Source organism: Lissotriton vulgaris, chromosome 10 (genome assembly GCF_964263255.1).
Source record: "Lissotriton vulgaris chromosome 10, aLisVul1.2, whole genome shotgun sequence".
Classification (NCBI taxonomy): domain Eukaryota; kingdom Metazoa; phylum Chordata; class Amphibia; order Caudata; family Salamandridae; genus Lissotriton; species Lissotriton vulgaris.
The window spans coordinates 214,655,837-214,678,309 of record NC_141698.1 but is presented as its reverse complement, the minus strand read 5'-3'; the positions used below and the strand labels follow the sequence as shown (position 1 = coordinate 214,678,309).

Genomic DNA, 22,473 nt, shown 5'->3' with positions numbered 1-22,473 from the left:
ACGTGAAATAGCTATGCAGTGGGGCTCACCATCTACACCGCTCCTGATTAAGTGGGTGGCCACTATGGATGTATGCATGTTATCCGAGAAAACGGTTTACAAGATCAGGGGTTGCCCTGGTGTTTGGGATAAAAAATGGGGACGGTGGAATGTTTACAGAGGCGAACTGTGTACTTCCCCCTCAGCAGACATGGAAATGACCTGACCGAATCCCCACTTGTAATTATGATTGTAATACACTGTTGCAATGTGCGTGATCTATGGCAATATTGTTATTCATGATTATTTTCTGAACACTACCTCTGCTTTTCTTCAATAAAATATTTTAAACAAAAAAAAAAAATTCCACCACTATGATATTTCTGATATATGTGTAGGTCACTGATTCAACTGTGAAATTCTGGTGCAACACCCCTGCTGCAAGTAGTAGCTGTAGCCTATGTGGCAAATGATCCCGATCTGCAGTATTGCCATGGTTCTTGTAGTCTGATTGTTTTGTAACTGCTGTTACCAGGGACCTCATAATGAGGCCTTTTTCATATGCAATCATCTATGTAATATGTTTTTTGCCTTTGGAATTGTGTCACTATAGTGCAGAGAGGGAATTGTTTTCAGCTTTACAAAGAATAGATTTCCAGCTGCTAAATGATTCTTGAATGCTACCCTTATTGTCACATGACTGTATTAGACTCGGGAAGAAACACTGCCAATTTACATGCACACGTTTAGTGAGTTGCCTTCTTTTAAACACAATGACTTTTGACACATATTTACCTGCATGAAAGTGCAGGATAAATTTTTCTGAAACCATATTGCTTACATTTCTAATTTGTAAGAACCCTATCATGACACCTTGAACATTTAGTACAAGGCCAAACATACATTGTGCAATTGTTGTTGTTTGTATTTCGTCCATAAGGCGACATAGCTATCATGAGAGGATGAACAATGATAACTTGACTGAGGCTTTGGCATGGAAGCAAGGCTATTGTTATTATAAATACACATGCATATCCGTGTTCAAATTAGAGGAGCACTTTACTGTCCCTACGAGGTCACTGTTGTCGGGGTCTCAGCCCAGCTGTTCCTCTGTCCCTTTGAGACATGGGATGTCCAACTTATGAATAAGATGGGCACCTGCATACACTTACCTTCAGGTAATAGGGAGCTAGATCATCCAGTAGGGGATTGTGGCAGATTACCCGCCCTAGCATTTAAGTTACGGAGAGCACAGTAGGAGTGCCCTATACATATTAAGTTTATGCCAGCATGTATACACACTGCTTTAGCAAAATTATGGAATTGCTTATCCTTTTAACTGTTCTCATAGTACTGATAACGTTCATCTTTCTGTAAAACAATCATTGCAGCGCATATATTTTGCCCATAAATCAAAACGGTTCAATAAAGATTGAAATGCCTCTTTGTGTATTCTCTGCATATCTCTCTGGGCATGCCCGAGTGACTGAGCATATTGGTTTTAGATCTTTTTTCACGATTCTTTGGGGAGTCAGGGTTGTCATGTTCTGAAGTCGCCCAATACATTTGTTACCTTTTGAGATTTAGGGGTACTTATGATGGCACTGTGAGCTTGGAGGATACAGGCGGGGGTATATAGAAATAGTCTGGCACCAACCCAACGTTTATGTTGTCCATCAAATGTGCAGTTCCTACTAGGTGATAGAAACTGTACAACATTATGGCTTTAAATTTGATATAGGGCAACCCTTAAGCTTCTCTGAAAATGGACTTACTCTCTTTTTTGATTAGCTTTTGTGAACTAGGGGGACTGTGCACCACCCCGCCAATTAATATTTTCAGTCCTTCATCTATTTATTCTCCTTTGTGAACTAGGCCATGCCACCAATTAGATTTTCTGTTTCTACATGGATTCATAAAGTCAAAAACAAATCACTCCAGCGTCCGAAACCACTGTTTCACAATTTTGTTTGGCAGGCAATAAACATATATTGTGGCAGGTTTGTTATCTGTCTGCATCATTAGAGCCCAGACTCACAGTTTAGTGGCTGGTAACTATTCAAAGCTGTACAGGTGAAACATCCCAGCCTTTAAGTGCATTCTCCAGCCACTTTTAATAGTCATTTTGTTGGAAGCTGTGATACTGGTTGATGGGAGTGAAACTCTACTAAAGCAGCAACCACAGTCTCTGTCAGAGTGAAACCCCAAATTAACCTGTGCTTAACCCTCTGGTAGCTTGGCACAAAAGCATTCAGGTTGAACCAAGAGGTAATGTGTAAAGTATTTATGCAGCACAGTAATAAAGTGAAAACATAGCACAAGAAAAATCCCACTTGAATTTAGCTACAGAAAAAGTACCCCTGACATTATCTGCCCAATCCCTGCATTCAGCCATGACCCTTCCACTCTCCCAAGTAGTGCATAGTTTTGGAGGGGGGGTGGAGCTGACTTAAAAATATCTTCCTTAGGGGGGGGGCTCACAGCTAAAAAGTTTGAAGACCTCTGCCCTAGTCTGAGACTCTCTGCACCACCTGTATAAATCTGCATTAGATAGACTCTATTTTTTAGGAAATATTTGAAAATGGTGTTCAATTGGGAACATAATCTGTCAATTAAAAGCTGCGAAGCCTCATGAGCCCTTCAACCAATTTAACTTAAGTTAATCAATAAAACAACTTAATAGTCGTTCTGTACATAGAACAATAAAACTCTATACCTTTCAACAACCATGATATAGAAATTATCACGATCATGATGGAAAGGAACAGAAGCGCTTTCCTTCATGTGTACCGCAAGAGGGGTTCGGGATTGGATCGAGGGGACGCTGAAATAGAATTATCGATGTATCTGGTTTCAAATGAGTGTGAACAGCAGCACGTGATGAGATAAACTGAGCTGAAATGAAAAGAATGGTTCTTATTTGGAGTAATAGACAATGAAAGATCTAAATCTAAAGGGAGAACAGGTGGGTGACGCATTGATCACTCAAGTGCATTTAGCGAATCTAAAAAAAGGAATAACGGAAACATAAGAGGGTAGTGGAAAAATATATAGAGAGGAACCCCAATTTGCAACTTAAAAAAAATATGTTAAGACTGCAATATTGAAGGCAAAAAGCGAAATAATTGAGGCAAATGGGAAGCAGGGCTATTTGAGCAGCAAAATGAGGTGTTAAGGTTCAAATAAATTCACTTACAACATATTGTAATCACGCATTGAAACTATGAGTGTCAGAGCACCAACTGAATGCCATCTGTCCGTGGATAATATCTAAGAGATGGCCCAGAAGAGAGGGTGAAATAAGAGGGGGGTGAATTTTTCATTTAAAATTGGACAGACTCAGCTTCCTCAGGCAGATCCACTGAGGAAGGTGGAGACAATTTTTTTACAAATGGCCCTCAGTGGCATCAGTGCAGCAGGTGCAGTGATACTGGGGCAATTCTATGAGGGACCACTGCACCCAAATTATGTCTGTTATACTAGCAAAAAGAAGGGTGGGAATCCTATTTCACTGTTAGCATTATGGCCAAGTGACCCTTGCTGTGCAGGGAAGAGGTCCAACCAACAGCGGGCGAGATGTGCCCACCCCCCAATTCACCATTTTTGAACGCAAGGAGGCAGACAGCCTGGCTTTGGGACTCCTGTCTAGGAGTGATGGCCAGTGGAATGGGTGGAGGAGTAGGTATCATTTGTGCAGCAGATGCAGTGTCACAGGGGCCCAGGGAGGAAAGGTGCCTTCAAAACCCCAATTACGATGGTTTTAATATCCTTCCTTGCTTACATTAGGACCCAGTTCTCCACTGCTGTGCAAGTGTTGCTTTGGGCCTTGGACCAACGTCCCAGGAGAGGAGTAAGTTGAAGCTAGGGAGACATCTGAGCTTAGTCCTCAGAGAGATGGCAGCGCAGAGAATGGGGAAAGATGGAGCACAATGTATTCAACAAGGTGCAGAGGAGACTGCCCTCTTCATCAGGCAGTTGCTCTCATTACTGAAGCAGGTGCAGTGGCACCAGGGCCATGAGTTTTAGAGGCCCACAATTATGACTGCCTTTATTTATAAAAGAGGATTGAAGGCTGATTTTGCTGGTTAGCATTAGGGCTGAGGGCACTCTTGCTACAAAATGATGGGCAACATGTGGAAGTTCATTTCACTCTGACAGAGACAGAGAATATGATTCAAGATTGGACTGATGCCCAGGCATGGTGGGAAGGGGTAAAAGAGGCAGATAACAACATCTGCTTCTTAGGAATGCAGTTTTAATTAGTGTAACAGGTGCAGTTGCATGGGGTGCCAGGGGTGTGAGGGGCTCACAACACCCAAATTCTATTTAGTAGTGTTTTTACTTGATATATGTACTCCTTTATAAGTCTTCAATTTACTGTGGATTTTGAGCTACAGAAAAAGTACCCCTGACATTATCTGCCCAATCCCTGCATTCAGCCATGACCCTTCCACTCTCCCAAGTACTGCATAGTTTTGGAGGGGGGGGGCTGACTTAAAAAGATCTTCCTTATGCCATTCACTAGAAACTACTGCGTTTGTCACCCTAATGTGTATCTTTGTGGTGGTTCTGTAAGGCAGCTGCCTACGCAAGCCGCCAGGCCCCTCCTTGCCAAACTGCACTGGCTCCCTGTCACCTCAAGGGCGGCCTTTAAGATCGGCTGCCTCATCTTCAAGTCGTTAGCTGGGCCCTGTCCCGCCTTTTTGAAATCTCTCATTAGACCCTACTGCCCATCCCGGAACCTGAGATCCTCTCATCTTCACTTTTTGACCGTCCCCTCTTACAAGCTCTGCAGATCTGGAGGCCAGAGATTTGCATACCTGGCCCCCAAGCTTTGGAACTCTTTTCCTTTTCCTCTTAAAACCTCTAATTCTTTGACTCTCTTTCGTAAATCCTTAAAAACCTGGCTCTTCCCCCAATCTGGTTAGTCCCTCTGTCCCCTCTGCTTCCAACCAGCGCCAGGAAACCCATGGTGTCAGTGCGCTCTATAAGCACCCCTTACAATACAATACAATACAATACAATGTGCCACCAGCCCTGCTAATGCTTATGGTTATAGCATAGGCAGGGAGTTCAGGCAGACTATCAGATCAGTATGAGAAAGGACAAGTGTACGTGCATGTACGAGCGCAGCGTTTGTTAGCTTTCAGCTCTTGAGGCACACCCGGGAGCAGGGACAGACTGCCATATTTTTAATAATCTGCACTGAAACACCTTGTTGTTTATTTTAAATCGCCGTTTTATGCACCACCCTCGCTACTCAGCAGATTGCTTGCTGACGTAGACAAGGATTCCTCAGCTGACACGACGGGATTGGCCTGTCGCCAGGACACGCCCACTAGCATAGCCACGCCCCCTTGGACACAAAACGCGCGCTGATCACGAGCGCAGCGTTTGTTAGCTTTCAGCTCTTGAGGCACAGCCGGGAGCAGGGACAGACTGCCATATTTTTAATAATCTGCACTGAAACACCTTGTTGTTTATTTTAAATCGCCGTTTCTGCACCACCCTCGCTACTCAACAAATTGCTTGCTGACGTAGGCAAGGATTCCTCAGCTGACACGACGGGATTGGCCTGTCGCCAGGACACGCCCACTAGTGTAGCCACGCCCCCTTGGACACAAAACGCGCGCTGATCACGAGCGCAGCGTTTGTTAGCTTTCAGCTCTTGAGGCACAGCCGGGAGCAGGGACATACTGCCATATTTTTAATAATCTACACTGAAACACCTTGTTGTTTATTTTAAATCGCCGTTTCTGCACCACCCTCGCTACTCAACAAATTGCTTGCTGACGTTGGCAAGGATTCCTCAGCTGACACGACGGGATTGGCCTGTCGCCAGGACACGCCCACTAGCGTAGCCATGCCCCCCTGGACCCCTCCCCCTTCTGCTACTAAGCATGTGCCCCCATCGGAAGCGCAGCGGACGAGTGCAGCGGGCGCGACGATTGCGCGCCGAGGCTGGGCCCAGGGCCCCCCCCTACCCGTTGCACACCAGCCCATGATGCGCTAAGATATAGCAGGGGTACACTCATGCTACTGAATGCACAGGCAGACAAAACTGAGTGCCCACGCTTAGCCCCTCACGCAGTATATCAGGACGATAAAGATTGCCCTCACTGCCAAGTTCAGCTTCCACACATCAACCCCCTCCCCCCCCAAATCAATCTTGATGCCTTATCCTAGCCCTGACAACATCAAGACCCATTCCCTATCAGCCCAAGTAGGAACTGAGCCCAGTACCAAAGGGAAACGAATTAACGGACTTTTAAATGTCCGATCCCTTCCGAAACACGCCACCGAAATACAGCTTCTGATTGAGGCTAATAACCTCGACATCCTGTTCCTAACCGAGACATGGATGGCTGAAGGAATAGAATCAGAGCTAGGCCTAGCATGTCCAGACGGGTTCAAAATCATCCAGAAACCCAGACACTCAGGTCGAGGAGGAGGCTTGGGGATAATTTTTAAGGAACAACTTAACATCACTACCCTAGACGTTGATACCGTTTCCTCTGTTGAAATCCTCGGGATTTCCATTAAACATGATTGTGAACACTGCCTCACGGCCCTTGTATGTTACAGGTCTCCGGGGCACTTCAATGCCTCACAACAGCAGGAATTAATCACGGTCATAAATAATATGTCAATCTCCCACAACAGGCTGCTGATACTGGGCGATTTTAGCATATGGGACAATGACCAATTACGTGCAGCCTTGCACAATATTACTCAATCCTGCCACAATCTAGGGCTGAAACAGTGGATAAACACTCCTACACATATACTAGGAAACACACTAGATCTAATTTTTGCGGCAGAAGACCTACTGACCCTAGACACTATCTTTCCAGTAGGCTGGTCAGACCACTACCTCCTCAGGTTCAAATCCCACCTCTCGTCCCACACAGGATCCACGAGATCGCACGTCAAAACCTTCTTAGGTCGTGACTGGAAGAACCTGTTGAAGAGGAAAGAGGAGGGAAAGTTCGTTCTACGCCAGGTTGGGGCCTCGTTCAAAATAGAGAATGATGTCTCCACAAACTATCGTTCCTTTTGCCACGAGACTACAAAAAAACTCGACGCCATCATCCCGCTGAAAACAATCACAAAAAGAGGAAAACCCTCCGCCCCCTGGTATACAGATAAACTGAAAGAACTAAAAAATATCTGTAAAAAGGCGGAGAAGCTCTGGAGGAAAAATTACTCAGACCAGGAGAAAGCACGCCGGAGGCTCACTATCTCTCAATACAAGAAAGAAATAATAACAGCCAAATCCAACTACTTTGCTGAGGTAATCCTCAAAAGCTGTAATAAATCCCGGGATACATTTAGGCTCATCAAAGAGCTCTCTCACCCCGCCTGTGCTAATAGCCAAATCAAGCCCTCACAAGAACTCTGCGACGGTTTACCAGTGTTCTTCCAAGACAAAATCAGCAAAATTGTAGAGGGAATGAATAGCAATCCTATCTCCTCAATGCAAGACAACAGCACTCAAGCGAACAAAGACAAGAAGGTGGAACCAGACACATACCCCCCTTCAAATGCTACCCTGGAAATCTTTACGATTCCTTCGGAACAGGAATTCCTCACGACAGCCCTCAATACGTCTTCAGGCTCTCCTCTAGACCCCCTTCCCCATAGAATAGCCAAGAATTTTCAGGACGATATTCTACCAGCTCTGCATCAACTATGTAATCAATCTCTGCGTACAGGCTCCGCGCCCAAAGACTGGAAACTGGCGATCGTCACCCCGCTATTAAAAAAGCCAAAATCTGGACCCCAGCTGCCAAAAGAAATACCGACCCATATCCCTTTTACCATATCCAATAAAGATCATAGAGAGGTGGGTCAGTAGATCTCTAGCCCTCTTCCTAGAAACCAACAACATCCTGGAAGAGGAGCAGTTTGGCTTCAGACCAGTTCATGGAACGGAGTCAGCCCTGCTGACAGTCATGGATGACCTACGAATGAGGGCGGACAGGGGAGAATCAGCAACTCTGATTCTGCTTGACCTGTCCGCCGCGTTCGATACGGTGAACCACGGCATCCTGATAGAAAGATTGAGGAACATCGGAGTTGGAGGGGTCGCGCTTGACTGGTTCCGCTCCTACCTGACAGATAGGTGGCAGGCAGTAGCCATCCCTCCCTATCAATCAGAGCTCATCAAAGTTCCGCACGGGGTCCCACAGGGGTCTGCTATCAGTCCCATACTCTTTAATATTTATATGCAACCCCTGATGCGGATCATCAAAAGCCATGGCATCAGCGTGACAAACTAAGCAGATGATACCCAGCTGATAATCTCGCTGGACGGAGCTCGAGCAAGCTCAATGGAAACTTTCCACACCTGTATGCTGGAAATGTCTCTTTGGCTCAATCAAAACTCACTAAAATTCAACAGTGAGAAAACTGAAATACTGCATTGCACAGTAGGAAAAATCCCCAAAAATCTACCATCAGATTTCTGGCCTCAGTCGTTAGGGGACCCACCCACCCCAGTGACCTCAGTAAAAAATCTTGGAGTCACTATCAATAACAAACTAAGCCTAGAGACAAATGTCAATAAGCAGGTCAGCTGCTGCTTCGCCTTATTAAGAGGACTCCGCAGGTTGCTACCTCTCCTGCCCCCACAGACCAGAACCGACATAGTCAGGAGCACTATCCTCAGTCGCCTGGATTATTGCAATGCCCTCTTGCTGGAATCCCCTGCCTATCTCATCTCCGGACTCCAAAGTGTCCAGGCAGCTGCAGCCAAACTGGCACTTTCCTGTGAGCGAAGATCTTCTACTACTCTTGCCCTGGCTGACCTACATTGGCTGCCCATACACCAAAGGATTTGCTTTAAATCCCTATGTTTCGTTTTCAGGGCAGTTCACGGGCTAGGTCCCCGACCACTCCAAAATAAATTCAAGTGGTACGAGCCCACCCGGTCTCTCCGATCCTCATCCTTAAACTTCATCAGCATTCCCAGGATCAAGAAAGCCACCTGCGGAGGACGAGCTTTCAGTATAGCTGCAGCCCACCTTTGGAATAACCTCCCCATCGATATCAGAAAAACTAATGACCTTCTGACCTTTCGAAAAAACGTAAAAACCTGGCTTTTTCCCCAAAATCCTCCTAAAACCCATCACAACAAATAAATCTACTCTGTTCAGCACCCTGTCCATGTTCCTGTCCCCCCCACAAAGCTTTTAGCTATGTACCCAAGCGCAGGATGCCCGTTGGGTTACAGAGCGCTCTACAAATGCTATAAATAAATAAATAAATATGAATCATGTGCATATTAAATGTAGAATAATTTTTCACATCACAGAGTGTATATTTCGAATATTTTAGAGATTATGACGACACATACACATGGCAGTAGCTCTTGGACAAGATGAGCCTAATATTGTGTGTGCGCACACACACACAGACACAAAGAGACACAGTGAAAAAGGTAAGGATAGGTTGGAGAAAAATAGTGAGGTTCATAAATACTTTGAAGGATGAAGAACAGAAAATGAAGAGGATATTTAAAAATGTATCCGAAATAAAATGCACGGAATTAAAGAAAACATATAATAGATGGAGGACACACAATGGGAATAAAAAAGGTCGAGATTTGCGAGGTACAGTGAAAGCATGATATAAAGGCCTGATACAAGAGGCCTTGTATTGGTATATGTAGAAAGATGTCTCCAAATTGTAGGGAAAAGTAAAGAGGCTACATGCTCAACTGAGAATCAGCATGAGAGCAGTAGGAAAGGTAAAAGAAAACCATGAAATAATGTGGCGGCTTAGATGGAAAATGGAGAAGAAAAGTCAATGAAAAATCACCAGTGGTACTGGCTGTGAAAACAGACACAGTTGGTGACATGGAGGGATCGCAGGTAGGAGAGGTAAGTGGTCAATAATAGATGTGACAGATGAGGGGATCATAGAGCAATGTGATCTTGTAATAGAAATGTATTTTGCTCTTGGTGCCAACTAAAATATCACTCTTGTACCTACTTGGACTACCAACTGAACCATTAATTTACTCAATGAGTGAAGCAAAATGATAATGCTGATAAATGTAATTTTGCCTAGCTGTAGATTATGTTGTGAATATTCCCTCAAACTGAAGGAATGTATATGATATTTTCCCCCCCACAGGAGATATTAGCAGGAATTGCACTGAAGATGGGTGGTCTGAACCCTTCCCTCACTACGTTGATGTGTGCGTCGTTGATGAAAATTCAACAAGTTCTGAAAACCAGGTAGGTCCCTTAGAGACCAAATAATTGACAGTGAAGTAGTGGACGACTGTGGAGATGATGGAAAATGTATGACACAACCTGCATGCTTGAACATGGCACAACTATGTATAGAAAACTAGTGTACGCAATATGGGTTATGACTGTGCTATTTCAATGCTGGTCTACCAAAAGCCAGATTTTGCATCCTTTAATGCCTCAGCCAAGGAGGGTAACTTTATTATATTTGATAAATGATAAATTCTGCTCACATTGGGGATGAGTACTACTTTAGTGGTGCGACACTGGATCTGTCCTGCTGCTGCACCGCTAAATCTGTGGCCGGACCACGGGCCAGATTGATAGTTTAATTCTGGCAGTGAACTTAATGTTAGCATTCCCATAGTGGTGCCTCTAAAAATTGGTCACTGCATTTTGGAACGCTAAACAACAGTTCCTGCATGGAATGGACTGAAAAGTCCATGCTGTGCAGGAACCAAGTTGCATGCACCCAGGGGGGGTGCATGTTGTACCCACCTGTATGCACACCAGGGCGCAGAGGCACAAGGGTGCCCTATAGGGCCCCCCTGTAGCAGGGTTTCTGTTCTCCCACAGAACTGTGCACAGAGATCTAGAACCTGGGTGAGTTAGGGTGACCAAAAATTCACCTTAGTTTCAGAAATCCCCTTACCAAGCTAGCTACAGTGTCTCATAGGGAGTAATAGCTTCCCAATGACTTAGACAATCCAGAACATGAACTTAGGGTACCTCAGGTATCGTGGAACACATGAACACTCTTTCGTTATATAATCATTACAAACCGAAACTGGGAGGCAAAGAACACACGTGCAAGTTTGAAAAGTTTATTTTTCAATGCAAAGTTATCAAACGCAGTATCTTATATAATATCAACATACATATTATAAAAACCAGAGTTAGCAGCATAGTCACTAGTCCATAATAAGCGAACGGTGATAGCATATTATACTGCAAAATCTATAGAAATCTGTATCACCTATATTTCGCGCACCCTATTTAGCATATTATATTATATCTAAGAAGGTCTCATTTGGGTTCTAGCAGGGCGGGCCCATACCTCTAATTCTCAGTAGGAGTAGATCACATCAACAGCTACCAGCTCTCTGCATGCGAAGCATCAAGTGTGTTGATTCATTCCCTGTAACTCTATCTTAAACCCGCGTAGAGCCAAATGTTGGCAGCAACATTATTTGTGTTATGTCTAATGTAGTGCGAGGATCAGGCTTTCAGCAACCTTGTGTTAGGTTATTCTTAGAGGGTGCAGTTCTCAGTGTGCAGACAGTTGTACCAAGCACGACTGATATCAGAGCAATAACATATTATTCTCAAATAAATCACATCTTTCGTCTAGGTTGAAAGCTACAATAACAATTAGGTGTCGTGTGCAAACTGAAGCCGAAGGAAAATATGTCTTTTAAACATTTAATAAACTCATGCTAACTTAACACAATATATAGAAACGCAGTAACCATATGACACCCCCCCAATGATCCGAGGACGGTTAAAAAAGGAAGAAAATATAAGCCAATACTATATGAGAGGCAAAACATGAAAGCAGAGTTCAACAATATTGAGCCAAGCTAAATGTATGTAAATGTATATATGTTTTCAATAATAAAAAAATACGTATGAATGCCTATAGTGGCCACACAAAAATATAAAAATTCGAACTTAAGGCCAACTACAAGTCCACAGGCCTAGAACAAATGAAAGTCGAATGTTTGTAATAAAAAAGGCACCATTCAGAATTACTAAAAAGTCACGTGCCATAATAATGAAAGTCTTCAAAGTCACTCATGGGTTGAATGAATATGCAAAATAGGTAGCTACAGCTTCCAACAAGAAATCACTGTCATCATCCGAAAACAGTTTAGCCATCCAATTAAGCAATGGGAAAGAACATACGTGCTCCTCCAGCACTGATTCCTCTAGCAACATCAGAGGACAACTCAGTGGGTTCTCGAGAATGCTATGCGCCAGAAAGTCATGCGCCGCTGCGGATATGTCCCACTGACCCATTAGTCCATGCATCGCTGCCACGGCCATAACCCTTTTGCCAGAACAAACCAACTCGTGAGCAACTACGGGGCTCATTAGCTGATCAAAATCGACGTCAGGAGAAGTCGGTAAGCAGAGACACAAATCAATGGCCCAGTCGGAATCACAGCTCAGGCAATGAAACACAGGCTGGACACATGTAAAATAGGAAAATCGGAACGATAATCCAAAAGCCGTGCTTAAAGTCGCAAGCGGCAAGGAGCCATAGTAATCAAGCATCCGGTTGCGAAACTGCATCAGTAGGGGCTGAGCGTTTCCTTGCGCAGGATGGGCATCCATGTTTTATAAAGCAAAATATCACCAGAACGCCTGCAGCCAAAGTCAGCAAAACAGGGAATCCGCCAAACAAGCTTACGAATATAGAATGAAAGAACGCAGCGATAATACCAAATACTTTTTCAAACGTAGTCACGAGACCACTGCTAACCAATTTAAAAAAATGTACTAGGCCGGTTGTGGAGGAGGCATTGAAGATTTGATGAACCAGCTCGCAGAAATGAAACAGCAAATCAGTATTTAAAAGTGCCTGCACCTCTGTGCGTGTGTTAGCTATGTGAAGGACATAAGTTTCGCGGGCCGAGCTCAGGGCCACTTCTTTCTGAGACAATAGTGCTCTTATTCGGCTCAATCCATTGAACTCGGTTTTCAAGGTTGGTATTCGTGGCCAAATAGAAACATCTGAATTCCCATGCGTGGGTGGATATAACACATTCTTGCAACACACCACACGTTCTGATACAGTAACCACATAGGCGATACCGACCATTAACCCACAACACATTTCGTTATTCAGAAGTAAATAACTACCGTTAGACAATAAAGTGAAGGTGGGAACTATTGCAGGAACCGGTGTCCCTTTCAAAACACAGGCTAAATTAGGCTTGTCCTGATTACAAGAACCATGCAACTGGATGTGTCTGCATATTAGTGAGCGGTCAGGCGACTGTGTACATTCTTCACCATTCAGATTCACTTCATTCCCCTCCTTTAGACATCTGTATGTATATGGCAAAGACCTTGTCTCATGGAGGAAAGCACTGCCTAATGGTTCATATCGCCCTATAGCAATATATCTCATACAATTTGTAAATTTAAACAGAGCAAATGGTAAAGTAATAATACCATGGATAGGCCATGTAGCAGCAGCTGCCTCAGCCACAGAGAAGGGCAAAGATTCTAACTTCTCAATGTGTAACATAGAAAATGGTGCATCTCGCATGGAAAGCATGCGCTGCTTGTCAGTCAAATTAAATGGGGCAAATAGTGATGAGACGTTCATATAACTCCAAGGCACTCGACCAGCCTTCAGAGTCTGTAGTGTCCAGGCAAACTGCATAACAGAACGCAGTTGATTTTGACCATGATATAATACGGACACTTCATCATGCACAATGTCAACAACAGAAGAAACAATATTGTTCAATGTGTAAATTCGGGAAGAAAGCGTGTTAATACTGTTATCGACCACAGCAAGTACTTTTTCCAAATTAGCTTGGTCAATTGCCCTTAGGCGCTTTGCAGCCTCAATTTGAGACACTTTCCAAATTTCATTGTAAACAGCATAAATCCACCGTTTAGATCTACCCTTAGCTGGGCCTTTTATAAAATCATTCAAATCCACATTTTCAGTTAACTGAGACAGATGTAGTTTAACTGCAGCTAACGTGGAATGGTGTAACCAATTCTGACACAGTTTCCCTACAGAGTAAGTGGTGACAGTGTAATCAGTTTCAAAACGGGGATCTGGTCGCACTTGTGTGAACCCTTCAGCCAACCCCAGAAATCGACGTTGGCAAGAATCAGAACTCTTTTGCCACAACAGCCAACCATTTGGATCCAAGCTGGACACATTAAAGGACGAATTGTGTATTAGAGACTGTATCTCATGAATAGACAAATCAGAAAAATTACCCCATCCTGAATATTCTTCTAATTCGGGGATTATTGGTGTATTTAATTTTTTAGAAGTAGCCAATCCAAAGCATGTTGTCTGGGAAATAGTAGAATTTAGAAACAACATGTGATTTGGGATGAGACATGCACGGTGCAAAGCCTCAGTGCCTTGTACCTGCCAATCTTTGGTACCCCAAACCGATTTAAGGTCAATAATTCCCTTCCAGATCTCGTAGCCATCTAAAGCCAATTTGTCTAGAAAGGACTTCGAATACAGCAACTTTGTATCGGTAAGTCTAACTTTGGACATGGATTTTTCTGTCATTCTGAAATAAAAGGACTCAGGATTTCATTGATTGAAATCTGTAAAATAACTGTATTTTTTCAGAAATGTACTGGAGCTTCCAATTATAGGAGCTGGGCAATGTTCCCATTGCGTGTAATTCACAGCAACCCTCCTGGAATTTGTCTTATGGAGAAAATGATTACCATAATGTTGGAAGCAAAATAAATCACCATAATTAATAGAATCTAAATATAAGTCTTCAGCATCAAAAGCCGCATAGTATTTCAAATCAGCAAATAATGCTTTCACGGCCTGAATATCCCAATCATCAGAACGTATATTTTGTTTAATCACATTTCCCATGTTTACTCTAAGCACATTCGGAACATTAATCACTTCAGTGGGCCCATGTATTTGAAATCTAACCGCATCCCACACAATCCCATCAAGGACAGGCCAAGCAGTAATGTTAACTGTATTCAAGTTTCGTTTCAGTCTGTGAGCTGAATGTGAAGAGGAAAGAGGGGCCTATGTTCCATTAAGGTACCGAATTCCTGTTCTTTCTTTAACGTAGTGACCATCGATCAGGCGGAAAAAATAAAACACAAAACCAATTGACATAAAAAGGTAAAATGAAAATAGGATCAACCAAATGTATGTTCAAGGGGGAATTAAAAAATGTTTTTTAAACAACGTGGCATATTTTGCACTAGTTGAGGGTTTCTTTGAAAGTTCCGAAACAGAGTCAAAAGAGAATCTGGACTGGTCGGCCAAACGAGTCTGCAAATCAGGCATCGATAAATCAGCAGGATAGGTGTAGTTCAACTCATCAATGTTAGTAACAGGAATAGTATTTAATAAAGGACTGGATATGGCAGGCATCTCGAGGGACACCTCCTGTTCTGCACCAGATGTAATAGCCAGCACAGAGTGCCTCACCATGGAAGGACAGGATACAGCCGGTGTCATGCTATGAAGAATCGGCCACCCTGTGTGTCTTGACATTGTCAATGGAAATAAATCTGTTTTCCTTACGAACTGGAAGTGGTGGTAAAATGACTGTTCTTGTGCCCTTCACTCCAAGAACTCGAACCGGTGCACGATATGAGGGACCAAACTCTTTCTTGTTATCGATCTTCTCTCGAACCAGTTCTCCAACTTGGGGTAGCCAGCCAACTACCGGGATCTGCAACGCATCATCCGATGTGGAGGGCAAATGTTCCTTTGCTAGACTGTCTCTGGTCTTTTGTAGATTCTGTAAAACATTGCAATGTTCATCTACGTCAAAGGCCGAGGCCTGGGCCTTGCAGTCTAAACCATCGAGGTCAGGGACGTACAACTTGATACCAAAGAGCATTTCGTACGGGGTCCGCCCACCCAGAGACCTTCTAGGGAGATTATTAAGCGCACGCTGCACGCCATTGAGGTGGGCTAACCAGTTTCTGCCAGTGCCTATAACTCGAGCTGTCAAAGATTGCTTTAAGTCACGGTTCATTCGTTCAACTACACTATTGCCCTCGGGCCTGTAGGGACTCGAAAATTTGACTTGGACCCCCAACGAAACCATAGCATCCTTATACGCCTTAGAGGCGAAAGCCGGACCCTGATCCGAATGGAAGGTACCACAGGCAAAAATTCCCACAAAGACTCGCAAATCCTTAATGACAGTTCGTGAATCAGCGCTCTGATGTGTCCATACCCACACAAAGCGTGTGCATGAATCAACTGCTACCAAGATGTACTTGTATGCAGTATCAGAAGAAAATGGACCGCAGTGATCCACATAAACGCATCCAAGCGGTTTATTAGAGATATACAACTGTGACTGAGGCGGACGCGCAGCAGTCGAAGGTTTAATCTGCTGGCAAATGTCACATTGAAGCACATATCGCGCGTCTGTTTGTACAGTCCCCGCCACCAGAACCTCTGTTGTAGCTGAGTTACAGTGGCAGAGACGCCCGCATGCGCAGACGCCACACCTTCATGAGCCACTGTAATCAAAGCAGCCCTGCGATCCGAGTTGGGAACTAGCCGTTCGCCAACATCAGGAATTTTCACATAAGGAACCTTATCGGGACTTAAGTGGTATGTGTACTTGGAAGGGAACCCCGCAGGATATTTACTTCCCTTCTCGGTCGCAGCAACAGCTGCCAAGATGTCATCATCTATTTTGCTTTTGGACCTCGTGACTGCTGCAACTAAGTATTTTGATACCGCTGACTTCGCTGCTTCATCAGCAAGCGAATTGCCAACAGCGTGGACCCCCACGCGCTGATGACCGAGAGTATGAATCACAAACACGAGTGGCAACTTCTCTTTAAGTTCCGCCACTCGGACCCAGATCATTTTATGTTTTATTGTGCTACCTTTGGAATCACGAAAGTCATTCTGAATCCAAAAGAACAAGTTTTCATTGTAAGACTGGACACAGTAGTAAGAGTCACTTACGATTAAAGTCGTCACACTTGGATCTGCGCACTCCAATGCAAGCATCAGAGCACGAAGCTCTGCTAATTGTGCAGTGCAGTCCCCAAGCGTCTGCGTGTGCACGACACTGGACTTGAACTCATCGTTCACCATGGCACCGACCACAATGGCGCATGCGGAAACGTAGGCATGTTTAGAGCCATGCACAACCTGCGCCGAACCATCAGTGTAAATGATGCAATGGAAATCCTCCAACGGCCGCATTGCTAAAGGAGCAGGATGAACAAATTCATACTGTAAATACTCCTGCGACCGTAAAGTGGCGTCAAAAATAAACGTGACATCCTGGGATGTCAAGGATGCAGCCCACTGAATCCACCGAGGGTGCAAAGCTTTGGAATTAGGTACACTGGCTTTCGTAACTGCCTCCAAGGCAGGACACGGGGTAACAACCAACATGCGTTTTCCTTGTGACAGGGCACGTTCCTTAAGAATTGCCATCTGCACAGCCGTTAAAACTTTCTCCACAGTGGAAAAACGCAATTCAGCCGAAGTGTACAAGTGTGACTTGTAAGCAATAGGTACTGTATCTCCTTCATTAAAAGTCAGGTACGTGAAACCCACCGCCCCAGGGATAATTCTTATCACCAGGTTGGTCTGGTTATCACGAGTCTGTAAGTATTCAGAAGCGAGCAAATCAGCCTGCAAAGACTGCAGAATGGCTGAATGCTCAGGCAGCCAGCATGATTTGGAGAAAGATGGTTGTATCAAAGCATACAAAGGCTTGATACGCTGGGCATATTCCGGAATGTAAGTTCTCCCGAAATTCAAAAAAACAAGCAAAGATTGTAATGTTTTCAGTGTTGTCGGAGAGCGCAATTGTGCGCATTTCTCCAGGAAGTGAGGTGCTAACCCTTTTCCCTCATTGTTAAGCTCGTAACTGAGAAACAACACTGTGTACTCTGCAATGTGCGACTTTGCAAAGTTAAATTTGTAACCTATGTCAGCAAAGTTACAAATTATGCTATTCACTCGACACAGATGCTCCCAAAGATCGTCGTCTGTCAGATAAATGTCATCCACATACGAACAAGCAACTGGGTCGATGCCCTCCAAAAGAGAGACAATGCGGGCGGAGAATACTCCAGGATTATCCTTATAGCCCATTGGGAGACGCCGAAACATTTTTGCACACCGCCGCATGTGAAGCTGGTCCATTGGGAACTTAGACCGTCTAATCTATGTGCATAAAAACCATTGGAAATGTCGAGCATGGTTTTGAACCGTTTACGCTCAAGACTATTCACTAAAGCAGAGCCATGAGTATTCTGTACTGCGCAGTTACGGCAATGCGAGTTTAAATGCCTATAATCCAAAACCAAACGATATGAGCCGTCCGGCTTGTTTACAGTAAAACGGGGGTTATTCATCGGTGACACACACGTTTCAATTACACCTTGATATTCCAATTGTTCAAGGATAGCCGCGACTGAAGCTTTGGCTTCACGCCGTATGGGATATTGAGGTCGAGGCTGCGGCTAAGACCGTAACGGAATCTCATGGCTTGAAGACAATTTATCCCAGCCACATTGATTGCGGTACACAGCCGGCGCAAGCGCCAGAGCCCACTCTTATGCAAAATGCAGCACTTCCACTCTCGATACAGTGTGCGCGAAACTGGGGAGGATCACCTCCTCCCCTTGCGGAGCTGTGAGAACAAAAGGTGGGGGCCAGTCAGCCTCCGAAAGCAAAATGTCATATGTAAACGAAAGATTTTCCCAAAATACCCCTTTTACAGTTCGCTGCATGTCACCTTCAATTAACAGGACAATTTCAAAAAGACGTTCAGGGGGAGCAACATGCGTATCAGCAGTTTCAATTACAACATAAGTGTCAGTCGCTGTCACCTTCAACAGTGGACGGAGGGCCTCTCTCACTATGGTAATCTCTGCCGCGCTGTCCAGCAAGGTCAGAACCCACGTCAGATTCCGAAGCCGCGTTCTCACTATCTGGGGCATAACGATGCGCTGTCAGGGCGGCGTCTTTCTTTGTGGCAAACTGTGGTCTCTTGGGCGTAGCGCCTTCCTGCTGCTCTCCACCGTTACGCGGGCGGGGCTGACCACATCCTTGCTGGCCACCCCGGCCCCTGCCGCCACCTCCACCACCGGTTGATGGAGCCGATGAGTCCTGAAAGGAACGAGGAGAGCGTTGGTCAGAAGCCTGAAACCTCTCAGGCGATTTAATCATCGCGCGGTCGCGCAAATCATAAACACGATCCGACTGCGCAGGCAACGGAGACGCAGGAGCAGAAACCTGTGTTTGTTGTTGTTGCTTACCCTGATTCTGCTTTTTAGGCCAATTCTGTTTCTTGGACTTAGGTTGACCACTAGTTTCCGAAGACTGACCCTGGGGCTGCTTTTTCTCTTTATCAGGAAAAGCCTTAAGCCCCTTCGCATTGCGGCCAACCGTTTTATAAGCAGCCACAATTATCCTTGCCAACTGACGGGGTCTTTCGGCCTCGGGAATCAACGACAAAGCGTTAGCAACCTGAAAGTTCACTGCATCTCCCTTGACATTTGCAAGGATCAGATCGCAAACTACATCAAAGGAGCCACACAGGCGCATACCCAATTCGACCGCCGACTCCGGTCCGTGTTCGTCCTGAACACGTTTATGGACCGCACCCAGATTGTTCACAGACGGGGTGCCGTAGCACCTCAAATAGACCGCTGCAAAAGTCTTACCCCAGGTCTCACAGTCAACAAGCTCAGGTGCCAAATCTTTCGGTAAACTCAGTGTAAGAATCCGGTGCTTATCACCGGGATTCGTATTAGGAAACACAGCTTCAAGCTGGCCGAATTTCTCTGCAAGCCAGAACGGAAAATCATCCTTGTCCTGGGGCTTTTTGCCCATCACGGAATTCATCATGACAGGATTGATTTTCAAACCAGCCTGTTCTGCACGAAGCTGTGCACCCCTAGGGGCTACGTCTTGAACATTACGGCTAGTGTAATGAACCAGCGCTCTAATCACTGCCACTGCGACTTCATGAAGTTGCCGCAGATCAGCTATGCCACAAGTGGCTCGATTAGGGTGAGGAGTGAATCCAGCCAAAGCGGGCCAAGGAGTGCCCGGAATGGACAAAGGACCTAACCTCGGAGCGGTTAAAGCGTGTGGTAGGGCGCCACCAAACCAAACTCCATGCTGCCAAGCGTCAATAGGAACCTCCAGTGCTCTGTACGGAGCATACGCAGCCGATACAGCCGTAGCAGTGTAGGAATGGAAAACGCCAGAATTAGCGTTCACCGCCGGAAATGTCACCCACGAATAAAACAGTTCGTACGGGTAAGCATGTTCCGCACTCACCACTAGAACAACAGCCAAGCCTTCAACAGGGACATTATAAGCCCGCAAATGGTCACGCACCGCAATGCGACTATGCGGCGGGATGTCCACGGCTTGTGCCATGTTAGCACAGGAAAGTGAAAAAACAAAGATTACTTTGTAGCACAACTGGGTAGTAATTCAACGAAACCGTTTTTAGATATATTCAAGCTTGAAAAAGACCTATTTCAAAAATAGGTAGGTCTTTCCGACACTGCCGTTTTCCGGAAACAGGAATGAAGGGGTTAAGGTTTGAATGATATACTACTCGAGTGTCATGATATAAGGCCAACAACGTATGGGAGCCATGTAGCAGGGTTTCCGTTCTCCCACAGAACTGTGCACAGAGATCTAGAACCTGGGTGAGTTAGGGTGACCCAAAATTCACCTTAGTTTCAGAAATCCCCTTACCAAGCTAGCTACAGTGTCTCATAGGGAGTAATAGCTTCCCAATGACTTAGACAATCCAGAACATGAACTTAGGGTACCTCAGGTATCGTGGAACACATGAACACTCTTTCGTTATATAATCATTACAAACCGAAACTGGGAGGCAAAGAACACACGTGCAAGTTTGAAAAGTTTATTTTTCAATGCAAAGTTCTCAAACGCAGTATCTTATATAATATCAATATATACCAAAGGTACCAGAGGGTCTAAGGTAAGTGTGCCCACAAACAAGAAACCAAACCAGGACTCACCCTAACAACCAAGTAGCGACACAGAGAGCTCTCCGTGGATGAGGACAAGTACCCATCAGTCACCATTCGGATCCGCCCTTCATCATTTGGGAATTTTATCCGTACCACCCGTCAGAGGTTTGTCAGTACTCTCTTAGGAAGTCAACCCGGTGGTAAGGGGTAGCCTCACTAAAATAAGAGGATGACAGTGTGGTGTACCACTTGATGTAAGTAAGTGGTAAACAAGATGGGACTGGGGTGTGTAGTGCAAAAGAAGTGAAGGAACAAAAAAACAAAAAAACCAAATGGAGTGGATTTAAAATTGGTTAGGGCTAAGCACCCAACAATGACTTTATTACCATTGTGCTTACCATACCAATGTTAAAAACAATATGCCTGCACTGACCAATAATGTGGGCAGCCTCAGGGCAGTGTGGTCGACTAGTTTCAGCAATATGGCGACTTATTATAGTCAATTGCTTTCTTCAGGACCAGAAAAAGATAAAAAGCTACTACACCATGTGAAAGAAAGTAAACAAGTGAGGCCATCTTACCTTACATGTCTAGTGTGTACAGACTGTAAGGACACCCAGAACATCCAGGTGACTGTCTGCACTTGCTGTGTGTTCATCAGGGTGTCACTTTCTTTCACTTGTTTACTTTCTTTCACATGGTGTAGTAGCTTTTTATCTTTTTCTGGTTTTTAACATTGGTATGGTAAGCACAATGGTAATAAAGTCATTGTTGGGTGCTTAGCCCTAACCAATTTTAAATCCACTCCATTTGGTTTTTTTGTTTTTTGTTCCTTCACTTCTTTTGCACTACACACCCCAGTCCCATCTTGTTTACCACTTACTTACATCAAGTGGTACACCACACTGTCATCCTCTTATTTTAGTGAGGCTACCCCTTACCACCGGGTTGACTTCCTAAGAGAGTACTGACAAACCTCTGACGGGTGGTACGGATAAAATTCCCAAATGATGAAGGGCGGATCCGAATGGTGACTGATGGGTACTTGTCCTCATCCACGGAGAGCTCTCTGTGTCGCTACTTGGTTGTTAGGGTGAGTCCTGGTTTGGTTTCTTGTTTGTGGGCACACTTACCTTAGACCCTCTGGTACCTTTGGTATATATTGGTTAAGTTGGGGATAGTACCCAGAGCTAGGTCTTTAAATCTCCCCTAGGTCCTCCTCTACCGTTTTGTGTTTGTTCTTATATAATATCAACATATATATTATAAAAACCAGAGTTAGCAGCATAGTCACTAGTCCATAATAAGCGAACGTGATAGCATATTATAATGCAAAATCTATAGAAATCTGTATCACCTATATTTCGCGCACCTTATTTAGCATATTATATTATATCTAAGAAGGTCTCATTTGGGTTCTAGCAGGGTGGGCCCATACCTCTAATTCTCAGTAGGAGTAGATCACATCAACAGCTACCAGCTCTCTGCATGCGAAGCATCAAGTGTGTTGATTCATTCCCTGTAACTCTATCTT

General features: G+C 44.6%; 1 protein-coding gene across 5 annotated transcripts in view; it reads left to right on the top strand.

Annotated features, from left to right (window-relative positions):
* Positions 1–22,473, top strand: part of ADCYAP1R1 (ADCYAP receptor type I) — a 978,825-nt gene that overhangs the window by 544,444 nt on the left and 411,908 nt on the right. For all 5 annotated transcript variants that reach the window (XM_086940899.1, XM_086940897.1, XM_086940898.1 and 2 more), the window contains exon 6: positions 10,120–10,223. In XM_086940899.1, the coding sequence (XP_086797025.1) occupies positions 10,120–10,223 (104 nt within the window). The remainder of the gene's footprint in view (positions 1–10,119; positions 10,224–22,473) is intronic.